The sequence below is a fragment of the Anguilla anguilla genome, chromosome 2 (assembly GCF_013347855.1).
Source record: "Anguilla anguilla isolate fAngAng1 chromosome 2, fAngAng1.pri, whole genome shotgun sequence".
Classification (NCBI taxonomy): Eukaryota; Metazoa; Chordata; class Actinopteri; order Anguilliformes; family Anguillidae; genus Anguilla; species Anguilla anguilla.
Genome location: NC_049202.1, coordinates 53504091 through 53523141, shown reverse-complemented (window position 1 = coordinate 53523141; position 19051 = coordinate 53504091). Strand labels below are relative to the sequence as shown.

Below are 19051 nucleotides of genomic sequence, written 5' to 3'. Positions count from 1 at the left end.
ATTGTATGACTATGTGCATGTGTGTTACTGTCGAAACAGTTATGGTGGCATATGATTCAATGAATTTGAGGTTGAAGTGTAGATTGTCAGCCTTAATTTGAGGGTATTTACATCCGTACTGGGTGATCTGTGTAGCGATTACAGCCCCTTTTTTACATAACCCCTCTATTTTAGAGGTTGTGTAATTGGGCAAATTAACATAATCTTAAAAAATGTAGTCATATTTACTTCTTGGTTGCAAATGCTTTGCATTCGATGACTGCCTGAAGTCAGCGACCCATAGACATCACCAGACGCTGGGTATCTTCCTTGGTGATGTTTTTCCAGGTCTGCACTCCTGGTTCAGTTCTTGTTTGTTTCTGGGGTGTTTTCAGAAAGTGAAATGCCTGTTCAGTTGGATTCAGGATGGGTGATTGATCGGCCAATCAAGAACGTTCCACTTTTTGGCCCTGAAAAACTCCTTGGTTGCAGTGCATTTGAATTTGCTCAATTTCTACCATCAAAATTTCAATAAAACGTTGGCTCAATGTATTATTATTATATCCTCTTTTTAATTTCCTATTAAACCTGTAACTAAATACCTTAAACAGTATATTGAAGTTTTATTAAACAAAATGAAACTATGAAAGATCACAATGCCAGTGATGCCATTCACAGTAATAAAATAATTACTGTTCCTCAAACAAGGTGCGGTGGAGTTACAGTTTTTCTTGGCTACTTTGTTTTGAATGCAGAACATACAGGCTATGCGGATAGCATGACCAACACATGAACTTTACTTAGGCTACCTTACAGTATACCGTCCAGACAAAACAGAAACATGGCTTGTTGTTTATCAATCTCTTTGATATTGAGCATTATCGTGCTCAATATCATCACTGCTTCCTATTTCACCTAGACAATGGGATTATACTTTTAAACCCTTTTACATATTTGAAATTTTCCTGAGATCTGAGCATTAAGCCATCCATGCCCAAGTCATAACACTACCTCCACCATGTTTCACAGATGAGGGGGGTGCCTTGAGCAGTTTCTTTCGTTCTCCACCATGTCCTCTTTCCATTACTTTGTTTGTGGTTAGTACTTGTCCCATCTGCCCATAAGAGTTTGTTACAAAACCCTTTTTTTCTAGCAATCTGTAACCTGGCCATTCTGGTCTTGAGGCTTACCAGTGACTTGCATTTTGCGGTGAGGTTATGCTGGTGTAGTCTTTTTATGGTAGTCTTTGACACATCTATGCCTGCATCCTAGAGAGTGCTCTTGATTTGTTCAACAGTTGAAAAATGGTATGTCTTCTCATCTGAATTCTTCAGTCATCTACTACAGTGGTCTTCTGTGGTCTACCAGGTTGTTTGCTATTGCTGAGCTCACCAGTCCATTCTTGCTTCCGAAGAATTTATCACATGGTTGATTTTGACACACCTAATGTTTGGCTATGTCTCTGATCGATTTATTCAGATTTTTCAGCCTCCTGGTAGCCTGCTTTACTGGCATAGACTCTTATTTGGTCCTCATGTTGAAAGACAACAGCATCAGAGTCCAAATGCAAATTCCACACCTATAATCAACGCTAGACCTTTTGTTTGCATTCTTGTGTATGAACGAATGATGCAAAGACACACAGCTGGCCAAGAAACAGCTGAGCAGCCAACTGTATGATTACTTTTGCTTCCCTAAAACGGGGGGACTACACAGATCACCCAATATGGATGTAAATACCCAGAAATTAAAGCTGACTCTTTGCACGTTGACCCCATATGTATTGTATGATTTCAAATCCAAGGTGCTGAAGTCAAAACAACCAAAATTGTGCCCCTGTCCAAATGCCTATGCACTCAGCTGTGTGTGTGTGTGTGTATGCACACGCGCATGTGTGCGCGTGTATATGTGTGTATACATGTATACATTCTGCAGTATTGAAGATTTGTTTTCTGCACATTCTCATATGCCGAGTGTGAACCATGATGATGTAGGGGCTGCCCCACCCTCATGTAGAAAGGTTCTTGTCACAGCGAGGCCGTAAACAAGCTGATGGGAAAGAGAAAGGAGCCATTGAGGTGGCGGGAGCAGCGTCACTGAGCCTGAAGCTTAAGAGGGCCCAGCCTGACCCGTTTGTTTCACAGGAATGCGAGCTGGGTGACCAAATTAGCTGGCTGATCTGCCCGAAGATTAGGCCATTTGTATGTAAACAGTGCGGCCCTTGCACCGGCTCCCCGTCATGGAGATTGAGAGGCTGGGGTCCTGACATTGTAGGCAGCGCCGTGCGTCTCCCGCCACAACCCCCACCCCACCCCACCCCACCCCCCCACCCTCCCATTTTCAGGCGTGAAAAAAAGTGTATGTAAGCCAGGCCTGTTCTCCTATAAGGAGTAGGCTAATATTTAGCATGTACCTACGATATTTGCTCAATGTATAACAACTTTTCCTTCCATTGTAACGCCTTTTAAAATGCTGTCAGCTGCATTGTCTTTGCAGTCTTTTCATCTGCTCTGGGAACACTCAGAGGAAAGTGGGGAAATTAGGTCAGGGAAACTACCTCTTTGTGTACCCCAAAATAGGAACTCTTACACATTTGACTGATAAAACATGTTGGAGAGTTTAGCCCCTGAGACTTGCCTGTGATGTTTGGGCAATTAAACCCAAACAAACAAGTAAACAGAAATAGATATGGCCTATTTATTTGTTCTGTGATGTATAATTCCCTGTTTGACTTGTACACACTGGGCTTTTTCCATCCAGATGGTGTGTTTGACCAGAGAGATGGTTTTAATTTTTCATGTTCTCTTGTTATGTAATTGGCCAGTTTTTACAGACACTCATGGAATTTACCTCCAGAACTTTCCATAGTATGCTACATATTAGACAAATGTACTGTATCAACTGTAGTACAGTAGGGCGGGTAAATTTAACCAAGTCTATATTAGTATTAATTAAAGCCTGTGTTTATATTTAGGATTTTCTTTAAAATGAAGTGATGATGCTGAAAGATTAGCCAGCAAGATGCTAATTATGTTATATTATAGGCTATTATATTCCTGGATTATTGCATTGCACGGGATTAATATAATTGGTTTCCCCAAACAGATGCAAAATATATCCTCAGTGAAATGTGTGAATGGAGCGGTAGCAGCTGTGGTTCTAATTAATTTGTCGATAAACAGAATGTAAAATGCATTAGTTTCAGTATGAGAGACAGTACGGACTTTGACCAACCTCTGTATCTTCTTAAATCGAGTTGTTAACTGCTGTAATGTTTTTGCTTGGTTCGTTTTGCTTCCTTTTATAGGTTTAATTGTTGCTGCAGCCCTTTCTCCACCCAGTTGCACTGAAGAACCTAGTAGGCTCACATGTGATCCCCCTCGGGTATAATCAGGGAAGATGAAAACACTGGAAGTTAGATGTCTGAGGTGCAGCTGAAGCTGTGCTCACAGAATAGGGCTATTTTAGCCATTAGACAGAAATCTTCTGAATGCAGAGTCTGGGCTTCACTCAGCATTCCTCTAATATGCCCATATTTGGTGAACTGCAGACGACTGCCGATGACTACGCTATACTCTGAGAACATTAGTCCTGAAAACCACATGGAAATCTAAAATATGCCCAAGATTTACATTCCACAGGCAGCCTGTCTTAGTATCTATTTCTGTAAACTGGAGAGGATTATATAAAACATAAAATAAAGGGGCAGAGGACCATCATTTGTGTTGTTAAAAGGATGGATTTGTCCAGTCCTCCTTCCTTCAGCAGACATGATGCAGACCCCTAAATGCAGGGAGATATATCTTCGCTTTTCTTTAGCCTGTAAGTCAGCCAGGTGTTGAGATAGACTACACTGCTTTATGGCCTTAAAAGATTTGTTGGAAATTTTGGTCTGAGGAGGAAGGTTGCTGGAGTCAAGGGGAAAAGAAAATGGCAATAGATGATTCTTTTTCTTTCTTTTTTCAATGTTGAGTAAGGGAAGTCACAGACTATAAAATTTCTGCATCTTCCGTATGTTTTACTTTTTTTATGTTTTCTCTTAATTTACCCGAATTAATTTATTTGTCCAATATATACTAAAATTGTGGTGAATATGCAATAAATAGGAGTATTTGTCATGGATTGGATTGCTTTCACAAGTATATGTGCAAAACAAATAGCCTAATTAGGCACAAAACTGGTAGATCAAACTTGACTAGCAAAAAGCTTGCCTTCAGGAATTAATAACATTCTTCTGAAGCCTTGGCTGTTAATTCTTTTGTTTTATATTTGTATGCATGTCGTGCTGTGTGGTGGTGAAAAGGTTTTGTTGTTCATATCAAGTGACCAAAAAGGCCAGGCACTGCACATTGGTACATCATTTCATTTCCTTTTTTTTTTTTTTTTTTTTTTTTGGTAAATGCGGTTTGCAAAATAAATAGCTGTCAATGTTGAAGTTTTTCCATTTAAAAAATGATTGCCCTGAATAAATGGCTAAGATAGCACCAGTAGGTAAACCTGAGCAAGAGTATTGGATTAAATGACTTTCTCTGTTACAGTTTACCGTTTATTGTTACCATTTGTTACCAGTTTTGTAAAATGATGCTGGTTTTGTCCATTTCGGTGTGCTCCCTTGGGTACAGGCTTAGTAACTGGCTTATTTTCAGTTCTTTCATCAGTCTCTATTCCTCCACGCACTGTCCAAAATAATCGTTGCTGCGGCCCACACGTTCCTGCTGGTAGCTTAATTTGGTTATGATAGAATGGTGCTTTCAGCTTACCATATAGGCACGTTTGCTTGATGACACTGCCACTATTGTTTGTGGAATTTATCGTATCACACAGCTATGTGATGATGGGTAAAAATACGTATTTTTATTCAAATATTGTAACCACTTTGGAACTGGACAAAACTTTAATATAATTTGTAAAAACGGTCTCTTTTCCACCCTAACCCTGTCTAGCGAGCAGTGCAGTTTGTGCATTGGCTTGCAGTTTTGAAATTCTGGGTATGTTCAGACTGAATGTGCATTACAAATGTAGATATTATTGCATGTAACACATCAGGTGCATGCTGGGAGTGAACCTATTGAGCACCTAGAGACCCTACAACCTAAAAGAAACATTCAGGTATCTTTGTCACTTCTGTAGGTGATTTAGTATGTCCCAATCCTGTGTTCTGTAAAACCTCTGAACAATTGAACAAGAAAATACCGATAATGCCCAAACTACTAATCATTAGTGCATTTTGAGGTGGTGAAACACACCCCTCCTGGATTACCAACGTTGTTTGTTTAAGTTCCAAGCATTCCTCTGTAGCTAGCTGTACAGCAGCTGTGGTGTGTCAAATGCAGTGGTGATATTTGTGGTGAGTCTTTCAGATGCCCTCCACAATCCTGATTTCAAATTTCTATGTATGAGTAGAATGTTATAAAAGTGAGTCCAGGTGAAACTATGAGAAACATGTAAAATTTATTTCGACAGTTTTTTATTTATTTATTAAATCATACATCATATCTGAAACTGTGGGTTTCAAGAAGGCTGGGTTTTCTGAACTATATTTTTTATCTTTCATTTAGAGGATCCCAATCAAGTGGGTATTATCCAGTTAAAATTCTCTCAGCTGTGTGCAGTAATTCAATCTCATCATTTAAATTAGATTTGCAGAAATTTAAAAATGATTAGAAGAGCTCACATTTCTATATAAAATTCAACTTTTATTTTAAGGAAGCAATGCATTTTTTCCCCCCAGAATGTTTTTTTTTTTTTACTATTTGGTATATCAATAACAGTGGGAATCATAAAACTGTACTTGTCTTATAAGGAAGGATTTTTTAGAACATTTTGGGATACATCCCAGAGGAACATTCTCTAAAATGCTCTAATTCTCTTAAATGACAAGCACTCATGTACAGGTTGTTCAAATTATATGGAATGTTTTGTCAACATTCAACATAACAAATAAAAAGGCATGTAGCTAAACTAGAATTTGTTGGTTTTATGGACCGTTACATGGACATGTAGCCTAAACCGATATTAACTCCAATAACTACTCAACGAGTGGAAATTTACAGAGACATACTTTAGCTGGAGTGTAGGAAGTGTCATGCTATAGTTGCACCTCATTTCTAAATAGCCTTTTAAAGTGTTCTGTCAGGCCAAGGAAGATGAGTGACTGTAACATAAGTGTTGACTGTCACCAAAACTTATGTTTTTTCCCAAAAGAAATTAAATAAAACAATAAATCCCATGATATTTCCTCATTGATCTACTTGTAAAATCAGAGTTTTGGTGATAACTCATTGAACACGGTTTGCAGATGTCACCGATTGAAAATGGTGTTGAACCTGTCCTGCTTCCACCCAGAATACTACTGGAAACAGCGTGCCAATGCACTAAGCTTGTCTAACTGAAAGTTTCAAATTATTTCACCAGAAAAGCTGCATGTGTCGACTGAACAATGTTCACATTACATGTCATCAGTTACAAGCCTGTGTCAGAACTGTACTACATAATTGTGCTATTAAATTGTTTATATTCCATAGCATACAGGAGGGTTTTTGAATTTTATAATATTGAATTACATTTGATTTGTGTATATTTTTGACAAACTTAATAAAAATGGGCAACCTGAATCTTTTGACACTGAACTTTGTGAGATTAATTTGGCAGGCTGGTAGGGGGATATGCCAAGTGATGATAATGAGTACAGCACTGGTTGGCTGTCTGGTGGATGTTGTACAGTGCAAATTGTAAATGTTTGAAATTCCATAACTCCTGCTCCATGTGTTTATTTAAGTTAGATGAACAGTTGACAGAACTGTAGAAGGATTTAAGTCAAATATCTGCTCAGCTTGTTTAATGTTGGTAGTCCACACCATACTACACCATTGAACTCTTGTTTGTTATGTGCATGAAAGAATAAACTAATTAAAATGACTTTGGTTTCTCAGTTGTTGCTACCTGGTTTCTCAGTTCTTACACACGTTTTACTCTCAGGAATACTGCTTTTGTGTCTGTGAGAAAAACACTAGGCTATTTCTCTTGTAACCGCTGTTTGACCTATAAATAGAAAACCTTCTAAGGTCTCAAACAATTGAAGGATATGGAATTTGATTTTGTTTTTGGAATCAATTCCACAATAATATTAAACGTATGAATGGCAAAAACTTGGCAGTCCAAGAGCCTTTATGCTTTTGCCAGTTTCAGTGTCTGCTAGTGCATGCTACCTGAACAAACCACACAAGGGTACATTGAGAACCTTAATATAATGGGTTGGTAAATAATCTCAAAAGAACTGTTTTTGTTTTTCAGTTCAGTTTAACTTCTGAACTTAACTTCAAATTTAGCAATAAATGTTTTATAATGTTTTGTGTTCAAGTGTTCATGCTTGTGTTTGAGAAGACTTCCACATTGTTTGTTGTGCTCCTGCAGACTGGCTGTGTAAATGTACGTTAAGTAGGCACTGGCTTTAAATTCATTAGGTTACATTCCCTTGAAATTACAGGGCTGAGACCAGACAGCAACAGTGAAGAAAATATCATTGCCTTCTGTGTCTAACAGAAGTCGGCAAATAGAAGTAGTGGGCTGGACTATTAAAAGAGGCATAATCAAGGAAAGATACATTTTTAGATTGTCCTTTCAGGTTACACCTTTTTGAAATAACGTCATGGAAAAAAAGACGGATATAAATTTTAGTAACAGCTGTATTTCTTTGATAGTACAATATCCGCTGTAAATATCTGTAAAACTATCTGTAAAACTACAGACTTATGTTAATGTGCTCTGACCAAAGGGTGTTCTTTTTTCTTTTTAAACAAAACCAGTATCTTAACTAAATACATAATTTCATGACACTCCTAGTTAAGGTTCTGAGGAAATTATGTCCATGCATCTCCATTTTACGAGCTTTTAAAGCTGCTGCAGTTTATTACCATGACACACTGTAATTGCCATATTTGGCGGCCCCTCGGGTGTACTGGCAGCTTTTAATAAAGCGGGACCACTGAAATGGCCATAAAAGGCATCAGGAAAAAGGGAGCACCTGTTTTACATCGAGGGGCAGCAGAATGCCTGATAACAGCCAAGGCAGAAAGCACTAATACACCGTAGGGCCTCCTACCATTCTGTGGGAGATCCTCCAACAGTAAAAATGAAGACAAAAATATTGTGGTCACTAACAGAAGTTTGTGTCTGCTTAAGAAAAACTGAATATTGTGACTAGCAGCAAGGTTTATGTCTCTCTAGATTTATGTGACCTCTGAGCAATCCTGCATATTATACAGTTTTCTTGGGACTGGAAATGTGATGGCTCCAGAAGATACTTGTCATTTTTCATAATTCAAGTTATGACCTGGCAAAGGCTTCTTAGTAAAGGGTTCTTAGATTCTGAGTTCTGGTGTGCAAAGAACTGACGTACCTACCCACTCTTACTTATCTGCTGTCAAACCGCTTGCGTATGCTTACAAAAGAGGCTTAGTCCTGGCTTTCTAGGCTGTCGCCTCCCCTATTCAATCCCCAAACACTGGAACCAAAAGGATTTTCCCTGTTGCCATGGCAATTTTTTGATAACCATGCATTGTCCTTACTGTAGAGGCAGAGAGATGAAGAAGCTGGGAAGCAGATGCTTTTCTCCCTTTGTGAAAGGGCTCAGGGAAAAAAAAGTCCTGCAGTTTTATTCTTCATTATTGCTTTCCTTGAATTGAGAAAGATTTAGACTAAAATCAAAACTGCAAAATATGAGTTAAGGTTTTACTTGCAATACATTACAGTTTCATGCAAATGTTCTTTCTTTCTAACCTTGTGCATTTCCTTCCTAAAGTATTAAATATGGCTTGTATAGAATGAAGAGGTCATTTATAGTCATCATTGTGAGTTTGGCCTAAGATGACATTCAAAATTTTCAGTGTTTAAAAACCTCATTGGGCGAAAAACAATAATTTCTCAGCCCACCCAATGCACAATTAATTGGCAGCATTTTATTTTGGATATTCAAATAATAGAAAAAAACAACCCTAAATTTTTTGTCACTGTGTATTGTCATTGTTAGAAAACCAAATTTGTTTTGAAATTGATTTTACAATTTTATTTGAATCCATTCCTTTAAAAAAATGAAAAAATAAAAATGAATAAACTTTAACCATTTTAAAACAACCTCAGATCTGTGGAGCTTGGAAGAAAATCCAATTTGATGTCAAGAATGTGCTCCCACTCTCCAAAAATGATATTGCCTGGAGGATCCTGAAAAATAACCTTGGTTTTCCATTTCATACCCATCAGCCAGTTCTGCAAATTAAATGCAGGGAAGAGCTCTCATGTTCCATTGGTTCTCACCTTTTCCACAATGGGCCACAGCATGTAAAATACATATAAACTAATATGATCAACTTAATCATGATCTGTGTGTGTTTGTCTTTGTGTTTGTGTCTGTCTGTGTGAATGGCTTCACGTGTAGATGCGTGAAATGTGATTGAGGCGTTCGGTAGTCCTTATATACCTTATATGGTTATTTTCCATTGCAGAGATATTAGTTTGTATTATATTTTTTTATTTTGTTTAGTTTTTCTTTTCTTTTCTTTTCTTTTCTGGAGCATATGGCATGTATCAGACACTAGCCTTTCCATTCTGATATTTTTTTCAATTGTTCCTTTAGCCAAGTACTTTGCCGCAAGGAACTGTAAACATGAACCAGTGCATAGACGTCATCGACGCGGAACCCAGGACTGGGCAAAAGAACGCGCTGTGCATCATCACGCCTGAGCAGGAATACTTCATCCGTGGTGAAAACAAAGAGATCATCAACGGGTACGTTCCAAACGAAACCCGGGCTGGGCGACCCAGCCCTTTGGGAGGGGGGGGGTGGGGGAGGTGGGGGGGGGTGAGACCCTCCACATGTTTACATTCTGTATATTCTGCTGTGCAGTTGAAAAATGGATAAGTTTCTCTACCTTTATTTAAAGTTCTCATCTGATTTCAGAATTCCACTTATGGTAGTAGGGTTTACACACCTGAAAGGTTTTTGCAAGCATGTAAGAAGGCATGTAAGAAAATGCTTTCAGAGAAAATAAATATACTGCTCAAAAGTCTTTGACAAAAGTTAACCAGATTATATCAGTTAAATAATGGGGAGTCATTCAAGAAGCGACAAACGGACGAAATACATCTTTCTAAGGTATTGAAATTATAACATAGGGTTTACATTTCAGTAATTGTTTTAGTTCTAATTTTGTAAACCAACATTTATCTCTCTCGCTTTACTATTCATAATTAATGTTTAAATGATTTCCAGTGTATGCAGAAACAAGTGAGTTTTTTTTTTCTGAAGTTGCCTTATGTAATAAATTTGCTTAAATGTGTTGTTGGTAATTCCCCCTGCAGATAGGGTTTTAAAGCTGTGATGCACTCTGCCTGGCAGAATCTAATGTGTAATGTTTTCTTACCTCCAGATGGAGTGAGCAGCTAGTGGTGTACCCACGGACCAACAAGCAGAACCAGAAGAAGAAGCGCAAGGTTGAACCCACTACTTCCCAGGTGAGCTCCTTGGATGATGGCTGGAAGTGTATTCTGTTATGTGAATTTTTTTTCCTTCCCTCCCCTTGATAACATTTTTTTTTTGCAAGAAGCTGCAGATGAGTTTTGAAATTGAGTTGTTTATGTAGTATTTAAATTGGTGGACTGAAGCTTGTTCTTTCCTCCAATATGTAACTGAATTTCAGGAGCCGGGCCCAGCAAAGGTGGCTGTGACCGGCTCTGGTATCCCTGAAGCGGAGAAGGTCCCAGATTCTCGGTCAATCATATGGCAGGAAGAGCTTCACAGCAGGGAGGCAGATGTGCCACAGGTGTGGCCTTCAGCTGACATCCCTCCCCTCGGCTCACCGCTGCCTCCTACAGGTATGGAGGAATTGGCACTATTTCTGGACTTATTTTCAAGTTCAACTTCAGGCAGGTGTCTTAGTAATACTACAAGCAAAAAACTTTGAATGATAATATGCGATGCATGGTTCATTCAGTCATTGTCATTTATTTCATTACTCTACTATGTTATGATGAGCATACTCACGTATTAATTATAAAATCATATTAAAAAATCTGCCAACACACCCAGAATAGGTTAGCATGTCAGAAATATGAATGATGTGCGAAAAGAAAGTGTTTCATAAGCCTTAAGGTTTTTTAAGCTGTGCAGGTAAACAGTTGAACATAACACACACTCTGTAGAGATTTACAGATTGCAGATTTACTTTCAATTAGTGAAAAAGCTTCATTGGGCAAATAGGATCAGTGTGGGAGGAAGAACAATATCAGATAAGTACAGTATGTTTGAGCCATGTGCGTTTGTCTGAATTTCTCAGTGACCCTGTGTGCTGACATCCTTGATAGTTTCTTTTTTTTTAAAGTGACGTAACAGATATTCAGACATTCTTTCATAGTGCAGTCTGTTGCTGTGGGTGGAACATTCAGATGATCTCAAAGAACTGAAGTCTTTGCATAATCTTCAAAATGTTTTTTCATGATTTGAGCCCCTGAGGTTGATTACACCTGGCATCTCTGTTTAAAAGTCTGGCCAGACTAATGCGATGAAAATAGCACAAAAACCAGAATTTTGTCTGCGGCGTCCTGTATAAACAGTGTTGGAGATATAGTGGGACCTCTGGAAATATCAAGTACATTCTCAGACATGATGAATGGCTACAACTTATGCCAAGAAGTTACGGTTTCAGTTCAGAGAAACACGTGTAAGTGGCAGAACAATATGGTATGGTTTGTTCTGGACGTAGAGTTATTTATAAGTCACAGATTTTTAGGAGTATGTTTAGCAGAATTGTTATACTGTAGATACTGGAATAGATACTAGATACTGGGATTTTAACCCATATTTTGCCATACTGCACTTAAAGTGTTTTTGAGTTTGAGGTGCTTATTATTTCAGAAATATTTGGCACCTTGTAAATTTAATTGAAACCAGGGGCAGTGGCTACTTCAGTGTAGAGAGCACATACATGCTAGTGTTCATGCTGCCTACAGCAGTGATTGATAGATGGTTGATGTATCCAAAAGGGCACTACTTGCATAATTCAGTCAGGTTTGAGTGTTTAGGGACCCTAAAGACCGTTGATGTGCCAGTGACCTTTCGGAAATTTCTCCCCCCCCTCCCTCCAGGGGAAGCAGCGTCTGCAGACCTGAACTCTGACCAGGGCTCAGTGAACGGGGACGAGGTCGACCGAGGCGGGCTCCCTTTCCATGGCACCGCCCCGCAGCCTCCCCTCGACATCCTGTCCCCAACGGGCAGCACGTCGAGCCGGCACAGCGGGGAGCTGGGCGGCATCCCCCGCTGCCACTCCCCTGCCCCCAGCGACCCCTTCCCCTCCGGCAGCAGCCTGCTCTCCAACGGCTCCCACATCAGCGGCTCCATGAGCTCCCTGGACTCGGACGCCAGCGGCAGCACCGTCACCAGCACGGACAGCCACCCCGCCGAGCCCCTGCAGCGCCCCCACCGGGCGGCCGGCCTCCACGACGCCACGCGCTCGCGCCGGCACGAGGCCGAGGCCCGCAAGGCGGAGAAGCGCAGCCGCGTGCGCAGCCCCGAGAGGCAGGAGGCGGAGCCACTCTTCAGCCCGGAGAGGAGGTGAGGGCTGCTGTGGGGCCCGAGTGGGAGATTTCCACAGACCTGCGAGCCGCAGTTTAGGGCTGCTGTGGGGCCCGAGTGGGAGATTTCCACAGACCTGCGAGCCGCAGTTTAGGGCTGCTGTGGGGCCCGAGTGGGAGATTTCCACAGGCCCATGAGCCGCAGTTTAGGGCTGCTGTTGGACCAGAGTGGGAGATTTCCACAGACCTGCAAGCCACAGTTTAACACATGGAAACTGAAAACAAAATTAGGCCTGCTATCTCCAAGAAGAGTTGGTAATTCTTTCCTGAATTCTCTGGTACAAGCTGTGAGTCAGAATGGAGAAGAATTCTGATGTGCAAATGGGAAAATAATATGTTTCACTCCGTTTACCAGAAACAATCCATTTGGTTTTGTTAACCTTTTCGGCAAACAACTTTACACAAGGTGTTTGCTTCCAAACTTGAAACTGAGGAGGAATCAATTGACTTGTCGACAGTTTTTAGGATTTGTTTGCCTGCGGGGTTTACGAGGCTCAGCATATTTCTGTGGATGTGTATGTAGTATTTTCTCTGCACTGCCTGTCGGGCTGCCTGTGTTGTGCTCACCCTTTTTGCAAAGGTCAGGAGTCACAGCTCTCTGAATCCGGCACTTCAAACAGACCCTCCCAGAGAGCGGGGTGTATTTCATCCCTTTTTTCCCCTTGGCTGACAGTCTTTAGCCCCCTTTTTCCCCACTCAGTTCAGCATTAAACATGTGAACAGCAGACCAGTTTAAGAACAAGTAAAACCTGTCCGCGGGAAAGATAAAGGGGTACATTTGTTTTAATTTTAGTTTATGGGAGCAGTGCCATTTTATGCCCAGCAGCCAATAAAGTGGCTAGCAGTCATGTGACGCAAATATTTTACTGTCTGTCTCACTTATTGCCTTTTAAGGAGCACTGACACTGCAGTGGATTCCCCATATACGGTCACAATTCACAGAGTCATTTAATATTTCCAACTGGCCTGCGGTAAACAAAATTCTTCTGTTTAGCAAAGACGAAAAGAAGAGAAGTGAACATCAAAGAAAGACAGCTCGGCTGACAGTATAGAGTTTCACGTGCAAAACTTTATCAACTAATAAAGTTTTGGTGCAGGCGAGGTAGAGGGTAATAAATATACATGGATATGTATGTGGCATTATCTACATAATTTTATACATAGTACTTTTCATATAAATTGTCATGTTTTAATGCATGCTCAAAAAATGTCTCTTAAGAGGAAGTTGAAAAGATACATTCCCTCCCAGTGGTTTTAATGAGCTTTTTTGCAATGAACAAAGTGATGGTATTGTCCGGTGTACCTGTAGGCATGGTACAGGGGCCCTCACAAAGGGGGGGCAGCATGAAAGATCACAATTCTGAAGCGAGTGGGAAAGCAGGTTTCGGCTCTTTGTCGTCTCTGATATCGCTGTCAGTGCCCTGGGAGCCTGTGCTGGCTCTCGCCGAGTCTCAGTTTGCGGCGTCATGTCCCCCCTTTACCCCAGCAGCCGCTCCAATGTGATCGAGAAGCTGGAGGCGCTGGAGCTGGAGAACGCGGAGAGGATGGAGGTGGAGGAGGCGGGCCGGAGCGGGGCGCGGCAGGGCCGCAGCGAGACCCGGCGATTCCAGAGAGAGGTACTAACAGGCTCTCCCCTCTCAAGGTTCTCCATTACACTGCCACAGGGAGCAACGGCGGTGCATTTTACACTCAGCTTGGCTCACTGCTGTGGAGTGTAGATGAACAAGTTTTGAACTGGTAGCATGTGTCCCTGACGGAACAATGGGGAAAGCCATTTTCACATGCTTTTTTTTTATTCAAAATGTTTCCTGGCCTGTACTTCCTTCATCACACCATTTGATCATATTGGTAATATGGTGCACACGTAAATGTGGTCAATGCTAGACTGTTCTGATTTGTGCTCCTGCTGTGTTGCTGCTGTTATGGTGTGGTTACCTAAGCAGTAGTTGCGTATAGCCTCGTTCCTCATTCATGTATGCATAAAATTGAATGAATGAAGTGGAAAGTGTTGTAGTGTTCACAGGTGCATTTTTATTTAGAACATTGTTAGCTTCTCTTAAAACTCAATACCTGTATTGTATATCACAACTTTTCACATGACAGTATTGCAATATTATTTTCATTGACATCGCCCAAGCCTAATAGATAAATACATACATGTGCAGTACCCTCCATAATGTTTGGGACAAAGACATATTTTGTTTTGATTTGGCTCTGTATTCCATAATTTAATAATTTGTAATCAGTCAATTCATGTTCAAAGTGCAGATTCTCAGCTTTCATTAAAGGTTCATTTTTATACATTTTGGTTTCACTATGTGGAAACTACAGCACTTTTTGTACATAGCCCCCGCACCCCATGTGTGCCTGTAAGTGGGTGAGTACACTCACACTTGAACAGATGTTCAAGTATAACAATGCGAACCTGCTGTGAAAACTGAACCATGACCCAGAGTGATGTGAGTGGAACCGTGGACTTCTGATACGCCCCTGTTATGCCCCGACCAGACACTCCTCTCTTCCCTCTGTTTTTGTTTTGGTTGTGAGTGGAGGTCAAAGGTGTGTGCTGAATTAATTTCCATTTTCCATTCTGCGGTTGGATTCCCCAGATAACTGCACTTCCTTTTCCCACCCTATCCTGGGGAAAACGCTTCTTCAGAAAGGGGGAAAAAACTCAGATTTAAAATTAAAAAAAGGAGGAGAAACTATTTTAAAATTGCCTGTTGACCCAGTTGCCAGAATGTTCTTTTCTGGCTCTTCAGGCTCTGAGCAGTGAAGGGTGACATCAGATTCCAGGGAGTGTCTTTATGACATCATCACCCATTACGTGCACATGCAGTCTAAATGTGGGCACATTTTTACTTTCACATCAGTTTAAATGTCCCCTATCCTTACTAGTGTTCAGCTTTGGTTCAGCGCGAGGCCAGTAGTCATTCAGCACGGCCCAATAGATCTAGATTAAGATGCATGCGTTTGTGCTCTTGACAGGCTAAGAATGATTTTATCTGTGGTTTTGTACTACATGCTTACATGCACACAAGACTTTGTTCAGGTTTTGTTCACTGTGGTTGCGCACAGGCTCAGAGTGCTAAAACGAATGCTTGTTTTGTTTTCTTTTGTAAGAAATTGTAAGAACAGAGAGAATCAGTCTGGTGATGGTTATGGTTTGATCAGAGTACTAATCTGGTAATGGTGTAGTTTGATCCAGCTGCTGGCAGCTGCGGGCTTGTGGATCTGGCCCAGCGGGGTTACGACGTTTGACAGTTTTTGCATTCGATGCTCTCTTTTGTCCCGAGGCCCTTTGTTCTGCTGTTGGTCTGGCAGCTTGGGCCCTCAAGGTCTCTGTCATGCTTTCAAGAGCCCTGGCACTGTCCCAGGGCTCCGGGGGATAAAACCCAGCAGAGTACAGTCTACTGGAGAGGGACGTCGGAAAGAGCCTGCTGCTGTTCACAGTCTCTTTAGTAGCCTACTGAAAGAAAGCCCCACTGTCCTCTAGAGTGAGAGGTGCTGGAGGTGCAACAGTGCCTTAGACCCAGAACTGTTCCTCACACTACGAAAGCATGTGACCTTTTCAGCACACCCTAAATAATTCTTTTAAAGTAATCCCCCATTGTGCCCGTGCCAAAACCTCTGCCAAACTCCGCAGCCTTTTTCCAATTTGTTTCATTTGACTGAGACTCCCTTCAATGGTGCCCTGCGATTTTACTGTGCACTGGCATAAAACCTTTAAAACAAAAAAGTAGCATAAGACACCCATTTAACCTGGATTCTTGTCAGCCACATGTTGCAGAGGTGCAAATTTGGCTTGCACTGGCCACTGAAAGTCCCTGTCAGTCCCCCTGCGCTCCTGCAGAAGCTGTGTCCTGACCTGAATACTCCTGCTCCTGCTCGACTCTGAGGCTTTATCAAAGCACCTCCCCTCTCATCATGTCTGCTACAAACAGGCCTAATGACTGCTAGGCCAGCAGGATATTTCAGGCACAGACTTGGGGAGGTAGTTGAGTAGTAAACCGATTCCTCAGTGCTGCACTGTGTAGCCCTCATACATACTGACACACCCCCGGCAGCCATTGCACCAGGTGTTGCTTTGAATGCCTGCATGCCTCCCCCACTGAAATCAGCCCTCTAAGATCTGTTGAAGAATATAAGCCAGCTGGATTGGTTTTTTTTTTTTTTTAGTTGTTCCCCTCTACAGGCCTGAAAAGGCAAATAGAGAGTGTGTCGTGGAGATAAACTATAAATTACAATGGAATACCTTGGCCCAGAATGCCCCTGAGCATGGAAACAAAACTAGGACCCAGACACATAAGCCAAGGCTCCCAGACATTTATAGGGGAAATAAACAAAAAAGGTTTCCTTCCTTTTCTTGTGATGCCAAATGCTCTCTATGTTTTGTTTTTTAATATGAAAGGAGTGTACAGCCACTTCAACGGCAAAATGTCACATATTCCCTATGTAGTATCTGCTGCCCACTGGACGCTGGTTTGTGACATATCTCTTCTCCCATTTGTGCTAGCTCTGTTCTGTGTTACTTTATGAACTCCTGGGTGTAATTATCACTGGCTTATAGGTGAAGGCATGATGTTCTGTGCATTTGGTGTGTAGGTTAGTCAGTGTGTAACTTGGCCATTTCAGCTTCTGAAGAAAAGTGTGATTATTTATTTATTTATTATACGATTTATTTTAAACAAGAATAGAAAAATAAATAAGTTGATAATGTTAGATCTGATAAAATAGTCCACCTTTTTTTTCCACTTTTACCTCATTGCTCTAAAATGTAATCCTTTGCAAGTCCTTTCACAAGCCCTGCAGATTTTAGATACTGTTTAAAATGCAATATAATGCCCTGAAGGGCTGCTTGCTTTTTGAACCTGCTTGTACGTACGGCAGACTTCTAACCCCCTGGGGGAAAAGTATTATTTTTGAAAGTTTATTCATGAGGGTTTGTATCTGACTCTTATAGGAGCAGAGGCATGATCCAGCACAAGGTGTAGATTTTCACCATTCCACCCTTCCACCCCTGAGACGAGCCAAGTCACTGGATCGAAGGACTACAGAATCTGTCATGACAGTAAGTGTGTTCTTTAATTGTGTTTAATTGTGTTTTACAGTTCACTGAATAGCACCTGAGATGAGGGCCTTGGACCTGGTCTCACTGGTGCGGTTTGGTGCCGAGTGTAAACATGGTGGACAGGGTAATGCAGTTATCAGTGGATGTGTGCTGAAGGCGTGAGCAGAAGGGACATCGCTGCCATGGCAAACAATGCCGCCTCCTCGCAACAGGTTTCTCAAGTGCTGAAGGTCACACAAGGCCCTTACCAAGGCCACTGACAGATTCCTTATCTGGGATTAGTTCGCGGTTTTGTTTTTCGCTCTCAAATCAACAGCGGGATTCTATGTCTTTGGCATCTTAGACTGTCAGTGTCACTGCGCTTTCTCTGTTTTTATGATTCTGTGTGTGTTGTTCTTTATGCTTTCATTATGCTTTTAAGTTCTTTCATTCATCAAAATGGGCTGAGGGACACAAATTTTGGACACACAAAATTTGTGTTTTCTGAAACTAGACATAGTTGAAATACTTTAATAAAAATTATGGCTACATAAACATTCAGACAATGAAATGTCTTTCAGAAAAGCTTCACATTCTCACCTTGTTGCTGCTCAGGCTACTTATTGAAGAGTCAGGTTTCTGTTGACCAAAGTAATTGGAATTATTGACAGCACTTAAAATCAAATATGTTTATACTGTGAGATCAATGAGAGCTAAGTAAACTGCAAATGGTGCATTTGTGGTGGTAACGGTCTTATGTTACATGTTTAAGTTTAGACAAGTCTCTTCCTGGTTTCATCAGTGAAAGTAATTATGTGCCTGTCTTGTTTTCCTGTGACACCTGTTGATTTTCTGAGAACATGGACGTCCTAAACCCCCTCCTCATGGTGCTGGGTGTAGCATACATCCCTCTCCTGCTGCCCAGGTCATTTCCATGTCTTTCCTGTGTTCAGCCATGGCTTAAATTACTTTTACTCACATATGAATGAATGAGTGTGTGTGCGTGTGTGTGTGCACGTGTTCGTGTGTCCATGCTTTTTGAGTGTCATCGGGGTTTGTTTCTTAATGTGTGTATTTGTGTGTTCATGCAGGTGTGTGTGTGTGTTTTCTGATGATGTGTGGGGTTATGCGTGTGTGAGCATGCTGAGCATATGTGTGTTTGTGTGCATGTGTGTGTATGCGCGTGTGTGTGAGTGTGGAGTTTGTCCAGTGCATCACTGCAGCTTCCCCTGTTCACCTCACAATAGGGATGCACTTAATCCAAATTCAGTTTTGGTTTTGGAGGTATTCTTCCTTCTCTTCCTTTTGGATTCAGCCAAATACTTTGCAGATAATTTGACGAGCATATTCCAAATCTCCCCAAAATACATGTGTGTATCCTCACAATAGAAAATGACT

General features: G+C 41.2%; 1 protein-coding gene across 8 annotated transcripts in view; it reads left to right on the top strand.

The window, feature by feature from the left end:
* The window catches only part of mprip (myosin phosphatase Rho interacting protein), a 56567-nt gene that overhangs the window by 12447 nt on the left and 25069 nt on the right, over positions 1–19051 (top strand). For 7 of the 8 annotated variants that reach the window (XM_035403259.1, XM_035403258.1, XM_035403257.1 and 4 more), the window contains exons 4-9: positions 9611–9762; positions 10404–10488; positions 10674–10848; positions 12118–12583; positions 14090–14219; positions 17567–17674. In XM_035403259.1, the coding sequence (XP_035259150.1) occupies positions 9611–9762; positions 10404–10488; positions 10674–10848; positions 12118–12583; positions 14090–14219; positions 17567–17674 (1116 nt within the window). The remainder of the gene's footprint in view (positions 1–9610; positions 9763–10403; positions 10489–10673; positions 10849–12117; positions 12584–14089; positions 14220–17566; positions 17675–19051) is intronic. The other variant, XM_035403256.1, reaches the window with a different exon arrangement.